The sequence below is a fragment of the Maniola jurtina genome, chromosome 25, assembly GCF_905333055.1.
Source record: "Maniola jurtina chromosome 25, ilManJurt1.1, whole genome shotgun sequence".
In the NCBI taxonomy this organism is placed as follows: domain Eukaryota; kingdom Metazoa; phylum Arthropoda; class Insecta; order Lepidoptera; family Nymphalidae; genus Maniola; species Maniola jurtina.
Window position 1 is genome coordinate 7,870,960 of NC_060053.1, and position 21,145 is coordinate 7,892,104.

Sequence of the window (21,145 nt, forward strand, 5' to 3'; positions counted from 1 at the left end):
GCTATGCCCAGTTAAAACCCTACTGTTTACTAAGCTATTACAGTGATCGCGAGCAATTTGCTCTTATCCATTGAAGAGTTCTGTTCTCCATCTCCGAAGATATTCATCAGATCTTCACCAAATTTATATGGGACCACCTGCACAGTATACCCTTTCAAACAAAAAAAAAATTTCCAAATCGGACCAGGGGTCTTTGAGTAACCGGGGAACATACATAAAAAAAAAATAAAAAAAAAAAAGATCCCGACGAATTGAGAACCTCCTCCTTTTTTGGAAGTCGGTTAACAACAATCTAAATAAAAGGAAAAGACAGTCGACTGACTGATCTATCAACACACAGCTCAAACTACTGGACGTATCGGGCTGTTTGGTATGCAGATAGCTATCATGACGTAGGCATTCGCTAAGAAAGGATTTTTGAAAATTCATCCCCTCCAGCTCCAGAGGACGCTCCAGCATCCCGCGTTTATGACACGCAGGTGTGGATGTAGCTTTAAGATGCAAAATTCAAAATCCAAAATATTTTTATTCAATTAGATGCATTTTATTTATCTTTTCAAATGTCTGTTTGGGAATACTATTTCGGTTAATAGTGATAACAATAACTTACTTGTGATAAAAATCACTTACTTGTGATAAAAATCACTTACTTGTGATAAAAATAACTTACTTGTGATAAAAATCACTTACTTGTGATAAAAATCACTCACTTGTGATAAAAATCACTTACTTGTGATAAAAATCACTAACTTGTGATAAAAATCACTAACTTGTGATAAAAATCACTTACTTGTGATAAAAATAACTTACTTCGGAGGGATTAGCAGTTGCAGTGCAGAGAAGATGCGGCTGCCCATCTATTTCCACTTGCTTTATTCCACACTCTGGTATAACTGGAACAAATAGAAATATTTTTATTCAATGAAACTTTTACAAGTACTTTTGAATCGTCAAATGCATGTTCTGGTTCGAATACCTTACAGAGAAGAACCAGCAAGAAACTCGGCGGTTGCTTTTAAAAATTTGATAACGTAAAATTTCTTGACGTGCGGAGTAAGGAGATCGCTTTTGCAGCGATTCAGAACCCGATTTCCTCCATCTTTCCTCGCAACTGGTCCTAACAGTACTGTATTTTAGGACGATAGTATGAGGAAGTTATTACTATACTTCCTCGGTCAAAAAAACAGCCCAAGAAAATTGCTTGACCAAACCAAAATTTACCTCGAGATGCATGAGGAAGGTTGAGGACCATGTGTAGTAACACCTAAAGAAGACCTGTATTAAACACACTAGGTACACAGGATTTTTGTACTGTAATCTCACCTGGTGGTAAGTGATGATGCCGTCTAAGATGGAAACGGGCTAATCTGGAAGGGGTAGTAAGTAACCAAAGGGGTATTGGTTTAATGAAAACATTAAACCCATACCCCTTTGGTTTCTACACGGCATCGTACTGGAACGCTAAATCACTTGGCGGCATGATTTTGCCGGTAGGGTGGTAACTAGCCACGGCCGAAGCCTCCCACCAGACAGGCCAGGCTGATGATAATGATGATGATTACTTACATCTCACATCCAAATACACAGAAGTATTTATCGAGCCATGTCTGTTATACGCTTCGCAGACGTAATTTCCTCCATCTTTCCTCATAACTGGTCCCAACAGAAGCGTGTTTGAGGAAGACAGTATGAAGGAGTTGTTGCTGTGTTCCCTCGCGTGGCTCTTTGATACGTTCTCCCTTTTCCACGAGTAGCTTGGTTTTGGAAAACCTCTGGAATAGGAAAAAGATAACAGTTAATTTTTAGGTTAACCATATTATTATGGTTAGGTACCATACCGCACCCTCCTCTTGAACCACCGCCTATACTGAAGTAAGTAAACTATATTTATAAAAGGTTATTTCAGTGCCTCCAGTCAAAAAAGGATCAACTAAAATTCGTTTTAAAAAAAACCAAAAATGGAATGGTATTTTTTTTTTTTTTTTTTTCTTAAGACTGAGGTTTATAGTATTCAATTATAGATGAGTAAAGATATTAGAGTTTACAAATTAATAAATATTAAATAATATTAATTCATTCGAATTAACCGATACTGTTTAGTAATTTATAAGGAGGTATAGACAAATAGAGTGAGAAACAGTAATAAAAATCTTGGCAAAACAAGTGTAAATTAAAAATTTGTAACACCCCCGACAAGTGAAGGTTACAGTAACTAGAAAAGAGCTGATAACTTTCAAACGGCTGAACCGATTTTCTTGAATGATAGCTAAGAACACTCTCGATGAAGCCACCTTTCAAACAAAAACAAAACTAAATTAAAAGCGGTTTAGGAGCTACGATGCCACAGACAGATACACACGTCAAACTAATAACAGCCCTCTTTTTGGGTCGGGGGTTAATGACGCTTTATAAGAATGAATACTTCCTACATCCATATATCCATATATAAATGGGCTGACCTCATAGGTCAGATCCTGCACTTTTGTGAGAATTTATAATTGACATATTTGATTATTGACTTTATTATTTTTTTTTTTTTATTTTTTTTCTGAATTTATTTTGATTGTGTAATTTAATTTAATTAGTGTAATTGGACTTAAAAGGTCCGTTCTAATTAAATAATTAATTAAATAAATAAATAAATAAAATAAATAAATATCTTGTACTGATAACTCGTCCCTATATTGTATTCTGATAGTGTGCGTATAGCGATGTGTTTAGTTGTGTGCGTTTGTTATATTTTAGACCGTAGTGCTGTGCGAACTGAATTGCACTTTATTGCGTCCTAGCAAGAGTCGCTATTCATTTAAACGTTTCTCCGGACCGGGCCTTCTGTGCTTGTAAGTGTTCTGTGGTAAATGATAACAGCATATTACTTAAATCATACTTACTCAGCATGGCAAACGATTTTAGCTGGAATTTCGTTCTGGTTGACGGATACAGACTTTGGATTTACAGATATGTTTTTCGGCTCATCTGAAAACAAAAATCAGATTTAGGTGCATAAAGTTTAAAGCCAGTATAGGCGTTACTTAGGTAGTTACCTAAATTCTGACAGGTCATACGGAAATACGAGCTAAAAGAAGAAAGCTACGTACTGGTGTTGATAACAGCAGGGCCAGCCCAGTTGATAAAGGAACATATTATAGTACTAGCTGTGCCCGCGATTTCGTTCGCGTGGAATAGTGACTTTTCGGGCAGCGTGATTCTTTAAATTGACATAACTTTTTTATTTATGAACCGATTGACATGAAATAAACACTAAATGTTAAGTGAAGCTTACTACAATATATTAGTGAAAACCGTATCTAAATTGAATAAGCCGTTTCTGATATTAGCGTGGCACAAACACACAGACAAACAGACAAACAGACAAAAAAAAATTAATTACAACTTCGGGTTCGGCATCGATATAATAACAACCCCTGCTACTTTTTTTTATATATTTCCATTGTACAGACACCACTTTTCTACAATTTTATTATATGTATAGATAATATGCAAGTAACCTCAAGACAGTACAGACCTACATGGCCATACTGAGTGCTGAATGTTCTAACGCTAAGTAGTAAATAGTGAGACTTCTTACATTCAACGGTAAAATCAGTTGTGCTGTTAACAATGTCGTCTCAAGACAGCTGTAGGCCAACACAGCCATCGTGATATGTGCTGATGCTAGTTTGAGACTACGTAAGATAAACAGCAAAAGTATAATCTATAAACTATATATAGAATAGAATAGAATAGAATAGATTTTTATTCAAATAAACTTTTACAAGTGCTTTTGAATCGTCAAATAATTTACCACTGGTTCGGAATGCCGTTCCTACCGAGAAGAACCAGCAAGAAACTCGGCGGTTGCTCTTTTCAATTGTGCAATTTACAATAATATTCTATACTATACAAGCAATTGCAGACCCGCGCATTGCTGGAGCGAGTCAAATCCATGCTTTTTTATCATTTACATAATCTTCGATTGTGTAATATGCTTTTGCCAGGAGCATACTTTTAATGGATTTTTTAAACTTTGGTAAAGGCAAGTCTAATATTGACTGTGGAATTTTATTATAAAATATTACACTCATTCCCACAAATGACTTTCCCACTTTTCTGAGGCGGAGCGTAGGAGTTGCGAGCTTATTACGATTTCTAGTTGGCCTGTCATGGAAATCACCGATTTTTTTGTAGCTGAGGATATTTTGTCGTACAAAAATTATATTATTGTAAATGTATTGAGAAGCTACTGTAAGAATACCTATTTCCTTAAATTTCTCTCGTAGGGAATCGCGCGGTTTTAAATTATAAATTGCGCGTATTGCCCTTTTTTGTAAAACGAAAATTTTTCCAATATCTGCCGCTTTACCCCATAGCAAGATTCCGTAAGACATAATACTGTGAAAATAGGCAAAATATACAATTTTTGCAGTTTCCACGTCAGTTATCTGTCGAATCTTTCTAACAGCGTAAGCAGCAGAGCTGAGTTTGCCAGCAAGTGTTGATATATGGGCGTTCCATTGAAGCTTTGCATCTAAAGTTATCCCCAGGAACACGGTGGTCTCCTCTACTTTCAACATATCATTATTTATCATTAATTTTATGTTATTTGTCGTCTTGGTACTGGGCAGTGCGAATTCGACACACTTGGTTTTCTTTGCATTTAAAAGCAAATTATTAACAGTAAACCAGTGAGTGACCTGCGATATGGCTCTATTTACATCGTCATAATTATTCTCATTTCTATCTAATTTAAAAATCAAAGACGTATCATCAGCAAATAGTACAATATCGCAAGTATTTTGGACAAAATATGGTAGATCGTTTATATATACCAAGAACATGAAGGGACCTAGGATAGAGCCTTGAGGAACACCCATTAATGAGGCTGATCCGGATGACTTCACATCATTTATACATACTGTTTGTATACGATCACTGAGATAAGACGCAATAAGACTAAGCGCAGTGTCTTTGACTCCATAATAGCTCAATTTAGCTAAGAGAGTCTCGTGCTCAACGCAGTCGAATGCTTTAGACAAATCACAGAAAATTCCAACGGCATTCTGTGAGTTCTCCCACGCATCGAATATATGCTTTAAAAGCATTGCGCCCGCATCGATTGTTGATCGTCCTTTAGTAAAACCATACTGCTCCGAGTGAAGTAATTTATTCAAGTTAAAGTGCAAGAGCAGTTGGTTGAGCATAATTTTTTCAAATATCTTGCTAAAAGTCGGCAAAATCGAAATTGGCCTGTAATTATTTGGGTCACTTTTACTGCCCGATTTGAAAAGAGGAATCAATTTACTGTATTTCATAAGATCTGGAAAGGATCCTGACTCTACGGACTTATTAAAAATTAGAGCAAGATATGGAGCAACAATATCAATAATATTGCTGATTACTTTTACTGATATCCCCCATAAGTCTCCTGTTTTTTTGTACTGTAAAGATTTGAATACCTTAATAATATCATGTGGGGTAATTTGTTCAAACTTAAATAGTACACTGCACTCAGAAACATTGCCCCTAAGAAGATTATAGGCTTCTGTTGGCGACGAGTTAAGGGAACTAGTAGTGGTAACTGGGATGTTTCGGAAAAAGTCCTCAAATGTCTTTGCAATTTCTATGTCAGAGTCAGTAATGTGATTGTTAATTTTAAGTTCCAATTTATTATTATTTTCCATTTTATGTTTCCCAGTTTCATCTGTGATGATTTCCCAAGCTGCTTTTATTTTATTATCTGAATTAATAATTTTTCGTTTTATGTGAATTGACTTAGCTTGTATGCAAACATTTCTAAATAATTTTGAATAATTTCTTACATATTGAACAAAGGCTGGAGTAAAATTATATTGCTTTTCTGCATACAAGTCAAACAGCTTATTCCTACTTTTATAAATGCCAACAGTAGCCCACTCACTAAATTTAAGATTTTTAAACAATCTTTTTTCTATGATTTTAAAAATAGAGTTAAATTGGGAATTTATTAAGTTAAAAAAAGCATTATACAGTTCATCCGGACCACCCTGTGTAAGGTCAAGTGAAGGTAAGGTGAATAAAATATTATGTTTGAATTGCTTTACTTTTTTAGTAGTGACTGGCCTATACTTTACTACTTTTATTGTATTTAGTTGACAGCTGGGAACAGATATCATTTGTCCACAGTGGTCGGATCTAAGATTGGTGATAATGGATTTTTTAATAATTTTACAATCACCAAAAATGTTATCAATACAAGTAGCTGAAGTTGCAGTTACACGTGTGGGCTCAACAAAAATGTTTTCTAAATTAAAACTTTTAAATAAGTTAAGTAATCTATCTGTAAAGGAGGTGTGAAGTAAAATATCAATATTAAAGTCTCCACAAATCAATAATTTTTTTGATGACCTACATATCCGCCTCAGTGCCTCCTCCATGACGTCCTCAAACAGAGAAAAGTCACCTGAAGGAGGTCGGTATGCGCAAACTATAATATATCGCTCCAGCTCAACACAGGACAGCTCAATAGTGCGTTCGACCGAAAGATTAAGAATGTCTTTTCGTTCCTTGTAATTAATGTTGTTGATGATATAAGCTATAAACAGCGAGACCGCTGGATCAATGAAGGAGCTACACTTGTATTGCACGGAGTTGCGTCAAGACAGTACTATACACGGCCATGCTGATATTTTCTAATGTTAGAAAATAATGAGGCGAGTCTACTTACATTCAACAGCGAAAGTAGTGGTGCTGTTAACAGCGGGGCCGGCAGCGTTGTTGGAGGAGCGGCAAGTGTATCGCACAGAGTCGCCACGAGAAAGTACACCGCCCGGCCATGCTGACATGTTCCAATGCTAGTAATAAAAACAGAACATTAATAGGAAAAATAAATAAAAAAAAACAAACGCCTTTTTAATTTATTATCATCATTATAGGTCATAGGTCTCTTGAAGGAACTTCCAAACGTCAAGCAGCTCCCTGTGATTTATTTGATGTTGTCTGTTCACCTAGTGGTGGGGTCTTCCAACGCTGTGCTTTCCTGTGGGAGGTCACCATTCTAGCATTGGGGACCAGCATTGGGGACCCCGTGTCTATCGACTTTTCAACATCGAAAGTCGTTGAGCTATATATGTCGGTTACTACAGTTCTCCTATGTACCTCCTAATTTCTGATTTGATCACGTAGTTTTTTTTATTTATTGTACCGTAAAGAAAAAATTATGAGAGGAGCAATGAATTAAGATTTTGATGTCAAAAGAAGAATAATAAAATTAATGAGACCGCTATTCTAGAAATTAATTTATGCATCTATTGTTCACTTTGTTAGCTTTTATAGAATAGTATAGAAGCAGCTTAGCAGGCGTTATTTTGCGGAAGTCCATGATATACAAGGAACCAAAAGCTTAGTTTGCTATAATCCGCTAAACCATACAAATGTTTGGTGCGATGTGTACCGCCCGCCCTCCCACTGATAAACATGCAGGAAAAGCCAGCCACCAAGCAAGCAATACGCACTACCACCACGCAGCACCACACAAATCCCAAAACTACTCGACGCACGTTTCACACATATAACACACACAGATTTGTTTGGTTTAGCGGATTATAGTAAATTAAGCTTTTGGTTCCTTGAACCCACAATCTTGCGAAATAAATTCGATTTGATTTGGACCTTACCAAAGTAGACTCGGTAGCTTCAAAGTCGTTCCTATTCACTTGGGGCTCAATTTTCCGCTCCACAATGTAATACTTGTCCGTCTTCTCAGGGTCTATCAGCTGTCCATCCTTCAACCAGTCCACGCTGCATAGCGGGGCACATTCTACTGTGCACGAGAGGGATATATTCTGTAAAAGAGTAATTTATATACATATATTATACCTGATCAACCCATTTCCGCGCCACTACTGAGTACGGGTCTCCTCTCAGACTGAGAAGGGTTTAGGCCATAGTCTGCCACGCTGGCCCAATGCGGATTGGCAGACTTCACACACCTTTGAGAACATGGAGAACTCTCAGGTATGCAGGTTCCCTCGCGATGTTTTCCTTCACCGTTAAAACAAGCGATATTTAATTGCTTAAAACGCACATAACTGAAAAGTTAGTGGTGCGTGCCCGGGATCGAACCCCCGACCTCAGATTAGGAGGTGGACGTTCTAACCACTAGGCTATCACGAGCTAACATATATAGCATTCATAGAAAAAACATCATCACCAACTAAACTAATCGTCATCACCAGCCCACTATTGAACAAGGGCCTCCTCTCAGAATGAGAAGGGCTTAGTCATATTCCATTATGTGTGTGGATAGATAGACTTCATATGCCTTTGAGAATATTATGACGAACAGTCAGGCATGCGGGTAGATTCGGGTATTACGATGGTTTTCTTCACCGTTAAGGGTCTCTCCGTCACTCGCTTCATACAAACGTAGTTCCAATTTCATTTGAATATTAAGCAACCAAAGTCCATGAAATTTTGCAGACATATTCTAGAAACTAATATCTATGTCTGTGGTTTTAAAGATTTCTGTTAAAATATGCGGTTTCAAAGTTACGCGGTCTTAAAAATTTACATACAAATCTTTGAGCCCCTGGAATTTTAAAACTACAAATTTTTAGAAAAATCTAAAACACCACAGACACAGATATTAGTTTCTAGAATATGTGTGCAAAATTTCATGGACTTTGGTTGCTTAATATTCAAATGAAATTGGAACTACGATTGTATGAAGCGAGTGACGAAGAGAGCCCTGTTAAAGTAATTTAATTGCTTCAACGGTTCAATCTATCTGGTGAAATACTGAGCATAATTGCAAATGTTATTTCTACTTGCCTGTGATTTGTATAACGCTCCACTGTAGTGATTCATAGCATACTTAAAGCTTGGAGGAGCTGCAACAATAAATGATAAAATGATAAATATAATACTAAAAATATTTTATCATAAAAGTTATCTACTTATTTTCTTAGATAGGTACTTATTTTCTTAGGAAATTTTTCTCCCCTTGGTCTAAATACTTATAACCCATTACGGAAATCAGGTGGAAAAACTAGTAGCTTTAGTTATTTGAAGTAGATTATATACCTGAAGATGTACAATATAATGATTCTGGTTAAAATGATATAGAAAGATAGATAGAAGATTTTATTACACGCAAAACAAGAAAAAACCAAGACAAAACAAGAAACTATAAACTAAAAACAATTGTATGCAAAGGCGGCCTTATTGTTTAAAGCAATCTCCACCAGGCAACCTTCATAATTATAATTTGGAGTATGTGTGCCTATGACACTAAGTTGTCCTGGTTTTCGTTGTCTATGGTGTTGTCTCTACAACATGGCGAATATTATGTGTCTATATATTATATGATAATTTTATCATAATTATAATAGAATAAAAAGCCCACTAAAGCCTTACCTAAAACGTCGATATTAACAAAAGCCGCCTCCCCCTCTCCGCCAGTGTTAATCCCTCTGCAAGAGAAGTTGGTCCGATGGTCCAGAGTCACCGGGTCGATGGTCCAATTCTGGGACACGATATCCGTCACCACCCTGTTCCCGCGGTACCATCGGAACCTACAAATATAAACATTTTAATAGTAGATTATTCAACTTGTGGGTAATGTAATGTCTTACGTCACGGGCGCCGGGATGAATCCCAAGCGTAACGAGGGATGCATCTAGAATCCTAAGTTAGAGTCACACTAATATTATAAAGGTGAAAGTTTGTATGTGTGTGTGTGTATGTGTGTGTGTATGTTTATTACTCCTTCACGCAAAAACTACTGGACGGATTTGGCTGAAATTTGGAATGGAGATAGATAATATCTAGGATTAGCACATAGGCTACTTTTTATCTCGGAAAATCAAAGAGTTCCCACGGGATTTCAAAAAACTTAAATGCACGTGGACGAAGTCGCGGGCATTATCTAGTAAGAGAATAGTCTAGTATAGTATATGTCAGGTGATTATGATGAAGGGCTTGATAATACCTGTGCGCTTCCGGTCTGCCTTTCTCTTGAATGCTGCAGCTAAGAACTAGAGATTTTCCTTTGATGACTCGCCAGGGTGAGTAGGTCAGTTTGGCAGGGCCGGGTGGATCTGTTGAAAAAACACATTCAATTTAACTATTTATTTTTAACCCCCGACCCAAAAAGAGAGGTGTTATAAGTTTGACGTGTGTATCTGTGTGTCTGTGTATCTGTGTATCTGTGTATCTGTCTGTGGCATCGTAGCGCCTAAACGAATGAACCGATTTTAATTTAGTTTTTTTTGTTTGAAAGGTGGCTTGATCGAGAGTGTTCTTAGCTATAATCTAAAAAAATTGGTTCAGCCGTTTAAGAGTTATCAGCTCTTTTCTAGTTTTCTTGTAGAAAAGAAGGTTAGATAACCGTTAGGTTCATAATATTATGTCAATAGACAAATGTCAAGCTGTCAAGATGGACGTTGCCTAAATACATAATTATTTATTTGAAAATGATGTTTTGGAAAACTCAAATACTTTGGATCGTCGGGGGTGTTATAAATTTTTAATTTACACTTGTAATAAATTATAATCTAGATGTTTTCAAAGAAGTGTAAAGTTCACTAGTTCGCACTTGACCAGCGTGGTAAATAAACTAAGGCCTAAACTCTTCTCATTCTGAAAGGAGCTCTGTGCTCAGTAGTGAGCTGGCGATGGATTGAGATGGTGATGATGATGATTTAGATAATTTTTCTGGCTGGCAGGTCAGTGCCCGGTTACCAGTTCTGCATCTTCACTTCTTCCATAGATTTTGGGCTGCCAAGTTCCATCGACTGAATCATCATTTACCACCAGGCAATATTGTAGTCAAAAACTTTTCACCAAATAACTATTATATTCGTGATTCGCAATAATTATTATATTCGTGATTATTTAGCTGATAATAACATATCTGGACATTACTGGTGACAGAAGGGCTAGCTCATTTCTTTGCGCAACGAATCAGCCTGGCTGTCCAGCGTGGAAATTCTTGGCACCATTCCACGCGGGCATGATTTGTATTGTAATTAGATAAGGTTAGCTTTAAGTTTTATTGTAGTATTTTGGACGTTAATTGTTTTGTTGTTAATATAATAAAATAAAATCTATACTAATATTATAAAGAGGAAACCTTTGTATTTTTGTATGTTTGTATTGAATAGGCTCAAAAACTACTGGACCGATTTCAAAATTTCTTTTACCATTACTTAGAGGGATTCTTCCGAATCCGTATAGGCTATATTTTATCCCGGAAAATAGATAGGATTTTTCGTGGTAGTGAAAATTGTGGAGTAAGGCGTCAAAAAAACTGCCGTACGTTAACGATTCTCGCGAACGCTGCCTAAATGGTTAGAGATGTATGGTTGACTTCTATAGAAAAGTTGTAGAACTCAATAATGCCTACAAAAAAGTCCGCGATAGTATAAACCAAACATTTATATTTTAGCCATTATAACCACTTTTCCATGGAATAAAAGTAAATGTCCACCCGTGCGAAGCCGGGGCGGGTCGCTAGTAATAAAATAAAGACATTTTTGAATACTCACAGTTAACAACCAGTTCAGTCTTCTCACTCTCATTCCCCCAGCCAGCGTAGTTCTTGCCCTTACAGGAGTAGTTGCCGTGGAAGCTCTTCGTGGTATCCTGGAGTAACAGCATCGATGGATCCACCTCGTTGCAAAGGTTATCTGTAATGGAACAAGTGATGATGCAGTCTAAGATGGAAGCGGGCTAACCTAGAAGGTGTATGGCAGGTTTAATTAATCTCACACCCCTTTGGTTTCTATAACATCATACCGGAATGCTAAATCGCTTAGCGGCTTGGCTGTTGCCGGTAGGGTGGTAACTAGCCACGGCCGCAGCCTCCCACCAGACCAGACCAGAGATTTAGCAATTATAAAATTCCAAACTCCTGCCGGAAATCGAACCCGGGACTAATAAGACCACCGTGCAAGGGAGATATCAAATAGAGGTTTAATTGTAAAATGATCCTACATACCATCAGTCCCATTGCATTCAGGGAGATGCTTCAATATCTCTCCATCTAGGTACCAGATGACTTCATCAAGTATAGACGGGTTGCCGGTGACCACTTCGCAGGTGAGGGTGACGTTCTTGTGATCATTCTCCAGCACTGGACTCGGCGAGCTCATTGTTAGGCGGACTTGTGGTTTGACTGGAAACAATAAATAAATTATGTTCTCCTGACCGAATTTAATTATGCAAGAGAAATTAATACAAATTCCTGAAAGGCTGACAATGCATTGTCGGTTCCTCTGGTACGACAAATGTTCATGGGCGGCGGTAATCACTTAACAGCAGGTGATCCGCTTGCTCGATTGCTCGCTATTTTTATTTAAAAAAAAAAACAACAAACAAGTATGTGCACTGACACACGTTATTCTCTTACGCTCTTTGTCAGTTGGACCGGCAATCCGACACAGTCGGAGAAAGATCAGGCGCAAGAATTTATGCTTTATGTGTTTTCCGCGGTACAATGTAGCATCATTTCTCATTGCGGGTTTGAAAAATACTAAATCACTAAAACTAAAAAATGAGGCAAATGGTTATTGGCATTGGATTGGGTTTAGGTAATATTATAATTTTATTTGACCCTAAGTTTTTGCTAGCGTTCAGGTTGACCTTGCATATCCTAAAGTTAAGATTAATCCATACTAATATTATAAATGCGAAAGTGTGTCTATCTGTCTGTCTGTCTATCTGTCTATCTGTCTGTCTGTCTGCTACGTTTTCACGGCTCAACCGCTGAACCGATTTTAATGAAATTTGGTGCAGACTTGGGATGCATCCCGGGGAAGGACATAGGCTACTTTTTATCCCCGAAAATCAAAGAGTTCCTACGGGATTAAAAAAAATCGAAATCCACGCGAGCGAAGCCGCGGGCATCCCATAGTACATACTTACATAAAACGTTAACACTAATAGTCTCATTCGTAGTGCCGTTGCCCACAGTATTCGCCATCACGACAGTATAGTTTCCCATGTCCTTGCCACTTGCGTTGAGTATGATGAGAGAGTGCTGGTCTGGTGTACCTCCTTGGTAGTTACTGTCGTTAACGTTAACTCGCACTTTGTCACGATACCTGAAAATGAGATAAGACAAAGTTAGCAAAAAAACCAGACAAGTGCGAGTCAGACTCGCGCACTGAGGGTTCCGTACTCTACATATGTATATCAAAACTATTATACATAAAAATAAATAAAAATCTGTTTTAGGATGTACAGGTAAAGCCCTTTCATATGATACCCCACTTGGTATAGTTATCTTATTTTGAAAATTGAAACACTTTTTTTAAATGTACCCACAAATTCGCGGTTTTCAGATTTATTCCTGTACTTGTGCTATAAGACCTACCTACCTACCAAATTTCACGATTCTAGGTCACCGGGAAGTACCCTATAGGTTTCTTGACAGACAGACAGACAGACAGACAACAAAGTGATCCTATAAGGGTTCCGTTTTTCCTTCTGAGGTACGGAAACCTAAAAAAAAATTCCTACAAAAAGTGTTTGGAAATTCTGCCACTGGGCAGAGTCTGGGTCTAGAAACTTGAGATTTTACACATAGGTTTTCTTTACCACTTGGAAAGATTTTAAAAATTCCACCCGAGTCAGGTCACTCAGTCAGTTTTTTCCTTTTACAAGTGGGTATATAGCGTGTTTGATAAATTATACCTTTGACAAGACATGTAGTACCAAATAGTTAGTGTCATAGATTCTTTCGTCATCTCTATTACTTGAAAAACGTTCAAACGGTTATTCGAGTTCACAGAAGTTTCTTACGAGTACATCTCAGCGATCAGCTGTGTGCAAGTACTTATATGGTTTTTACGTGTTATCTGGAATACTTTGTGGTTCAACCAAACGTTCACACTTTACTTCAGTTCTTTAACTTGCTGAGTGAGAAATTAAACTCAGAACTAATATAACGCGGATGAAGTTGTTAGTAAAAGTTTTTAGTAAAAATAAAGAAAAAAAACATGTGTGCAGTTCACACCGGTTCACAGTTCATGTGTGAAGACTAAACGTAGAACTAACTTTTTAACCTCCGACCCGAAAAGGAGGGGTGTTATAAGTTTGACGTGTGTATGCGTGTATCTGTGTATCTGTGGCATCGTAGCTCCTAAACGAATGAACCGATTTTAATTTGATTTTTTTTGAAAGGTGGCTTGATCGAGTGTCCTTAGCTATAATCGAAAAAAATCGGTTCAGCCGTTTGAAAGTTATCAGCTCTTTTCTAGTTTTCTTATAGAGGTCTTTAAATTTTGAGTTATAGCAGTGTAATGAATGTAGGTTTGTATTTATGTGTGTTCCACCGTAGCACCTAAACTACTGAGCTGATTTTGATGTCAACCAGGTGTCAACTGATTCGTTATTATGGTCCGGGTGATATAAGTTACATTTTATATGAAAAAATTGATCTGATGGATGTTTCATCCAAAAAAGTGAGGGTCTTCAAATTTTTTTTTTTAAATATTTTTTTTGCTATTGCATCGAGTGGAATATCAAATGAAAGAGGAAAAGATTCTGAGTTCATAAATAAAATAGACTGAGCGACAGAAAAACAATTTTCCTATATCTACGCATGGCTAAGGTTTGGAATACTCTTCCGCGATCTGTGTTTCCTAACAAATACAATCCGGGTATCTTTAAAACAAGAGTGAATAGGCACCTTCTAGGTAAACGCGTCCCATCTTAAACCACATCATCACTTTCCGTCAGGTGTGATTGTGGTCAAGCGCTTACCTATAGTGAATAAAAAAAATCTATCGCTAATCTTTGCTTGTGTAAAGTCTATGTATGTATTTCGTAACTTAATATTTTAGTCTTAACTTTTATTTGTATTTAGTTTAATTTAAGGTAATATTCAAACACCAGTTATAGTGGTAAAATGTATAAGGCTCATCAGACATTATTTCAACATATTGTACCTACATTTTATTAAATAAATCATTCATTCATTCATATCGGCAGTTCGCGGGTAGTAGTCGGGTTTTAGTGCTGTTTAACTTTACTAGTGCCGGTTTTTCGTTTCATCGAATCTAAAGAAATCGGTATTAAAGAAGTTTTCCCTTTAATAACTTAATCCTAGTATAAAAGCACGCAAGGCATAGGCATGTATAGAATGTACAGCCTTATGTGTTTCGTATGAAACTCGCATTATCTCCCAACTTGAGTAATATGTTCATGGAACTGAATGAGGGTGGTTAAGCGTGAAACTTTTAGGCGTGGTTCCGTACAATTTATTTATAAGTGCACCGCTTGACTGAGAAGGCACGTGAGGTAGGGTGCGGGTTGCGGAAAGGCGACAACATTACAATCCATACTAATAATATTATAAATGCGAAAGTGTGTCTGTCTGTCTGTCTGTCTGTCTGCTATCTTTCCACGGCCCAACAGTTAACCGATTCTGACGAAATTTGGTACAGGGTCCCGGAATATCAAAGAGTTCCCACGGGATTTCCAAAAACCTATGTGTGGATTTGTATGAAATTCGGTACCGAGGTAGCTTGCGTCCCTGTAATTGACATAGGCAACTTTTTATCCCGGAAAATCCAACAGTTCCCACGGGATCTTTAAAAACCTAAATCCACGCGGACGAAGTCGCGGGCATCCTCTAGTTCTTGATATTTACAAGGAATGCTAATTTCGCGCCCTACCTGTAATAGGTATTTAACAAGTATTGTTTTTACAAGTTAAAGCACTTTTCGTTAGTTCAACAATGGTATTCTCAAGGTCAAAAGTTTCTGCATTAAAATACCATTAATTAGTACGCGTGACAACCTTTACCATAACTTTACGCACGATTGTGGAATCACGATAAATATAAATTTAGAAAAAAAAACGTAATGTTAGTGCGTTAGAATTTAGTAGTTTTGTATATGAATTGAAATAAAAAGTAGAACTTTTAATCGATGACCCTAACATGTTAATGCGTTAACATTTAGCAAGTAGTTTAGTAAAGGAGTCGTAATTTAAAAATGGAACTTTTAATCTATAACATTAATTGCGCGGTATAATTAAAACACCTCGATAAAAGATAGCGGTCTCAAACCAGCTGTTCTATTTGGCGGTCATTTTAAATACGCGAAAATGATTTGAGCTACCTACTCTCAAGTAAAAAGAAGTTTTACTTAAAATTTCTTAGGCGCGTTATGGTTTTATTATGACTCCTACGGAACCCCAAAAACATAATAACTTAACGTATTACATTTCAACCGAGCGCGAAATAGGATTCTTTATTCGCTCACACATTTAAGGAGATTACTCCCGGAATTTATCTACAACCACTGAGCTTATGAGGTCTATTCATTTTGTGCCGACGAATTACTTTCGAGACGTCTTTATTACTTTTTACACGTACCTACTTTATAATATTAACAGGGCTCTCTCTGTCACTTACTCCATACAATCGTAGTCCCAATTCCATTTGAATATTAAGCAACCAAAGTCCATGAAATTTTGCACACATATTCTAGAAACTAGCTGTGCCCGCGACTTCGTTCGCGTGGAATAGTGACTTTTCGGGCAGCATGTACTCTGAACGTTAAAAATGTTCGCCGTGATTGTTTAAATTGACATAACTTTTTTATTTATGAACCGATTGACATGAAATAACTCTAAATGTTAAGTGAAGCTTACTACAATATATTAATGAAAACCGTATCTAAATCGAATAAGCCGTTTCTGATATTAGCGTGCACAAACACACAGACAAACAGACAAAAAGACAAAAAATATGGGTGGTACTAGTGGTATTCAATGATTACGTGACACATCACTAGCAATGAAAATGCCCATAATAAAGATTTAGTAAATATTACTATATTTCTATAACAACGAGAAGGTAAATAGTGATATACGGCTATACAACATATGCGCATCGGCTTCTACACTACAACCACATTGGTTTTACGCCTAAATTCACGTAAAAGGTCACAAAAGGTACGACACATAAGATCGCGTAATAATGCCACGTGCGTTGCGCGGACAGGCGACACGCGTTCCCCGTCGAGTGCAGTTTCGGACTGATTGAATAATGTAATTAGGTCAACGCTTGCACCTCGCGGCCGGTTTTTTATGCCTATCTAATTTTGTAGTGCAGGCAAATGATCGACGATTGCGGTGTCGACAAACTAGTCGATAAAATAGATATTATGTTGTGTGTCTGTTTATATTATGTGTTTAATTATGTGTGTGTGGTGTAATGTAGCCCACATCACTCCCCCCCAGAGACCTGGTTAAGGGCGATAAAAGTCCGGAAAGCGAACTATACGTCCCGAACGTGTCCTTTTGACGTCGTCCTGAGCTTGGGCCGCTGGCACAGGGTCAGGAGGAGGGCAAGTTTTGGGGTTGGGAGAGGTGGGTGAGGTTGGGCTAGGGTCGGGAGATGGATCAACCAATATGTAGGCCGGTTTGAGGCGGTCTATGGATACAGTGACGCCCTTACCCTTTACTAAAATTTTGAAAAATTTTTCGTTACGCTCTAGTACTTCGTAAGGGCCGGTGTACGGGGGCTGTAAAGAGCCGCGTGATGTATCGTCCCTTAAAAATACATGACTGGACGTAGATAAGTCTTTGTAGATAAAAATTTTGCTTTTATTGTGACGTGCAGCTGGTGAAGGTTTTATCTTTGATGCAAATTGACGTATCCGAGTGGTGAAATCCGATATATCGGTAGATTGGGGAGTCGTTGCCTGGAAAAATTCTCCAGGTAAGCGTAACGGCTCGCCATAGACCAACTCAGCTGATGACGTCTGCAAATCATCTTTGAATGCACTTCTTATGCCCAACAGCACTAAAGGCAATGTGTCAACCCAATTCGCATCGGCATGGCACATTATGGCCGCTTTTAACTGCCTGTGGAATCGTTCCACTAGGCCATTACTAGCTGGGTGATACGCGGTTGTTCTGCGGTGCTTGAATCCAATCGCTCTTCCAAGATATTGGAAGAGTGACGATTCAAACTGCCGGCCGCGGTCTGTGGCGACATCTGTTGGACTTCCAAATCTGGATATCCACGATATCAGTGCCTTTCCAACCGTTTCAGCTGTCATGTCTACCATAGGTGTGACTTCCGGCCAGCGTGTGAAACGATCCACAGCAGTGAGGCAGTAGCGGTAGCCCTGTGAAACAGGCAGGGGGCCGATAATGTCGATGTGAATGAAGGCAAATCGAGTGCGAGGAAGTTCAAATGTGCCTAATGGAGAAGACACGTGGCGAGATACCTTGGCGCGTTGACAAGCTAAACATTGACGAGACCATTCTCGGCAGTCTTTGCGTACGCCAGGCCAGACAAAACGCTCGGCAACTAGCTTGGCGGTGGCGTTGGCACCTGGGTGGCTGAGGCTGTGAAGACTGTCGAAAATTTGTCTCCTCAAAGGCTTGGTAACGAAGGGCCTGGGTGAGGGGGTGCTAACGTCACAATAAAGTTCAAAATGGGAGTTGGGAATTCTCAACTTTTTCAGGCGTAGTGACGATTCATCACCCAAAAATTGAGTCAACTCCTGGTCGGTAGCTTGCGATGAAGCCAGCACGTCAAAGTCCACCGGCATCTGCAGTTCCTCGATCCGTGATAGTGGATCGGCGACGACATTGTCCTTCCCAGAGATGTGTCGGATGTCGGTCGTGAACTGCGAGATGTAGTCGAGGTGACGGTACTGGCGAGGCGAACAGTTAGCTTTCCTTTCGCTGAAAGCATAACTGAGCGGCTTATGGTCCGTGTAAACCACGAAATGCCTCGCTTCTACCATATGACGAAAGTGTTTGATGCTCTCGTATATGGCTAAGAGTTCGCGGTCATACGGTGAGTATTTCTGTTGCGAGGGACTCAATTTCCGGGAGAAGAATGCCAGTGGTTCCCAGATTCCATCCTTTTCCTGCTGCAGTACTGCACCCATTGCTAGGTCGGACGCATCTGTTACCAGAGCGAGTTTGGCCTGACAGTCTGGGTGTGCGAGAAGCGCAGCGTTTGCGAGACTTTCCTTGCATTTGTTAAAGGCTAGCAGTGCGTTACCTGTCAAGTTGACAGGGTGAGAAGCCTTGACACTGCCAGTCAGCAATGCGTTCAGAGGGGCTTGAACTGCGGCGGAATGGGGCAAGAACCGCCTGTAAAAGTTGAGCATTCCCAAGAAACGCCTAAGTTCTTTGACTGTCTTAGGTGCAGGAAAGTCATTAATGGCTTGGACCTTGGATTCCAGAGGTTTGGTACCGGATGCGGAGATGCGATATCCCAAAAAAGTTACCTCGGTTGCTCCGAAGACGCATTTTGAGGTGTTGACCAAGACGCCGTATTCCTTCATGCGAGTGAATAGTTGCTGAAGGTGGGCTTCGTGTTCGGTCTCGTCTTTGGAGAACACCAAAAAATCGTCCAAATACGCGTAGCAAAAATCTAGGCCTCGCGTCATCTCGTCAACAAACCTCTGAAATGTTTGGCCTGCGTTTCTCAGGCCGAAGGTCATGAACGGGAATTCGTAAAGGCCGAAGGGTGTGGTAATAGCGGTCTTCTGTATATCCGCCTCAAAGACTGGGATTTGGTTATAAGCCTTCGTTAAGTCTATGGTCGAAAAGATGGTACAACCGGCGATATTATGGGAAAAATCATGGATATGCTTAATGGGATAACGGTCTGGGATAGTCCGTGCATTAAGCATGCGATAGTCGCCACAAGGTCGCCAGCCGTTATCCCTCTTAGGCGCAAGATGTAAGGGGGAAGCCCAGGGACTTTCAGAAGGACGCGCTGTACCGTTGTTGAGCATAAGCTCGAATTCCTGTTTGGCAATTTTGAGTTTGTCAGGTGCTAGTCTCCGAGGGGTGGTTGATATAGGAGGTCCTGGGGTGGTTCTGATGTGATGTACTGTGTTGTGCTTGGGAGTTATTGGTGTGCCTGAAGGGCGTGTAATTTCCGGAAACTTACTCAGTAAATCATGGAAGCGTGAGTCGCCTGTCGACACTTTAACAGAAAAAATATCACTTCGAGCAAAAGTAGCGTTAGAGTACAAGGTTGTGGTATTATCAATTAGACGTTGATTACGGCAATCTACTATTAAATTATAACAGCTGAGAAAATCAACGCCAATAATCGGTTTAGTTACATTAGCCACAATAAATCGCCATGGAAAATCCCGCCTTAAGCCTAAGTTTAAATTAAGGTATATAAAGCCGAAAGTGTCTATGATAGTTCCATTGGCAGCACAAAGTTCGAAGTCTGTTTTGGTTCGACGATCTCGAAGCGCGGAACGAGGGTACACACAAAGGTCACTACCAGTGTCTACGAGGAACTGGGTATTCGTTCTGCGATCGATGACGAAGAGGCGACCTGATGAGGTGGGGCAATCGTCAGTCGCCATTAGCGACTGCCCGTGGAGTTTTCCCCTTTCTTAAAGTCGCAGGGCTTCACGCATCGTCGCGCCTCAGCTCCAAACCTGTTGTGATAGTAACATACCGGATACCTCCTGTAGCTGGACTTGGATCGGTCTCTCTGTCGCGATGATGTACGGCGACGTTCATGTGACCTGGAGCGGCTGGTGGAACAACATGATCTCCGGGTATGCTCTTCCAGTCTCAATGTGAGCTGCTGCACCATTTTCTTCAACTCTGCTATTTCATCCGATGGAGCGGGAGCTTGTGTACTGCGTGATGATGCAGCGGCGACGGTATACGAGGACGTCAGTTCCTGGATCCGATCTGCGAGATCTGCGAGCTGTTCCAGAGAATGTGTTGGTTGAGACGCTAGTACAGTCTGAATATTCTGCGGCAGACGATTGCTCCATATCGTTCTTATGAAGTCCTCAGGTACAGATGGGCCAGCTAGGTCTTGTAAGTGTCGTAAGAACTGTGAAGCCTTTCGGTCTCCCAGCTCCTCATGGGTCAGCAGCTGCTTCACCTTTTTCTCGTGGGATGCTGAGAGACGTCGGATTAATTCACTTTTGATTTTAGTGTAGCGGTGGCGCTCGGGAGGGTTCACGATAAGATCTTTCACAGCTTTCGCATGTAAGAGGTCCAAATTAGTGACGACTTGGGTGAATTTGGTGGCGTCGTCTTTTATTCCATAATTCTCAAACTGACCTTCCAGGAGGGCGAACCAGATTTCAGGTTCATCAGGAGAGAATGGTGGAACCTTCACTCTAAACGGCCGATTCTCCGT

General features: G+C 39.4%; 1 protein-coding gene across 11 annotated transcripts in view; it reads right to left on the reverse strand.

Moving 5' to 3' along the window:
- LOC123878122 (hemicentin-1) overlaps window positions 1–21,145 on the reverse strand; it is a 507,061-nt gene that overhangs the window by 12,289 nt on the left and 473,627 nt on the right. For all 11 annotated transcript variants that reach the window (XR_006798755.1, XR_006798757.1, XR_006798756.1 and 8 more), the window contains exons 11-21: window positions 12,904–13,082; window positions 11,978–12,154; window positions 11,526–11,666; window positions 9,968–10,076; window positions 9,394–9,551; window positions 8,809–8,867; window positions 7,653–7,820; window positions 6,704–6,830; window positions 2,892–2,976; window positions 1,567–1,772; window positions 811–893 (exon numbers count right to left, since the gene is read on the reverse strand). Coding sequence is in view for 8 of the 11 variants with exons in the window: in XM_045925206.1 (XP_045781162.1) it covers window positions 811–893; window positions 1,567–1,772; window positions 2,892–2,976; window positions 6,704–6,830; window positions 7,653–7,820; window positions 8,809–8,867; window positions 9,394–9,551; window positions 9,968–10,076; window positions 11,526–11,666; window positions 11,978–12,154; window positions 12,904–13,082 (1,492 nt within the window). In the remaining 3 variants the exon portion in view is untranslated. The remainder of the gene's footprint in view (window positions 1–810; window positions 894–1,566; window positions 1,773–2,891; window positions 2,977–6,703; window positions 6,831–7,652; window positions 7,821–8,808; window positions 8,868–9,393; window positions 9,552–9,967; window positions 10,077–11,525; window positions 11,667–11,977; window positions 12,155–12,903; window positions 13,083–21,145) is intronic.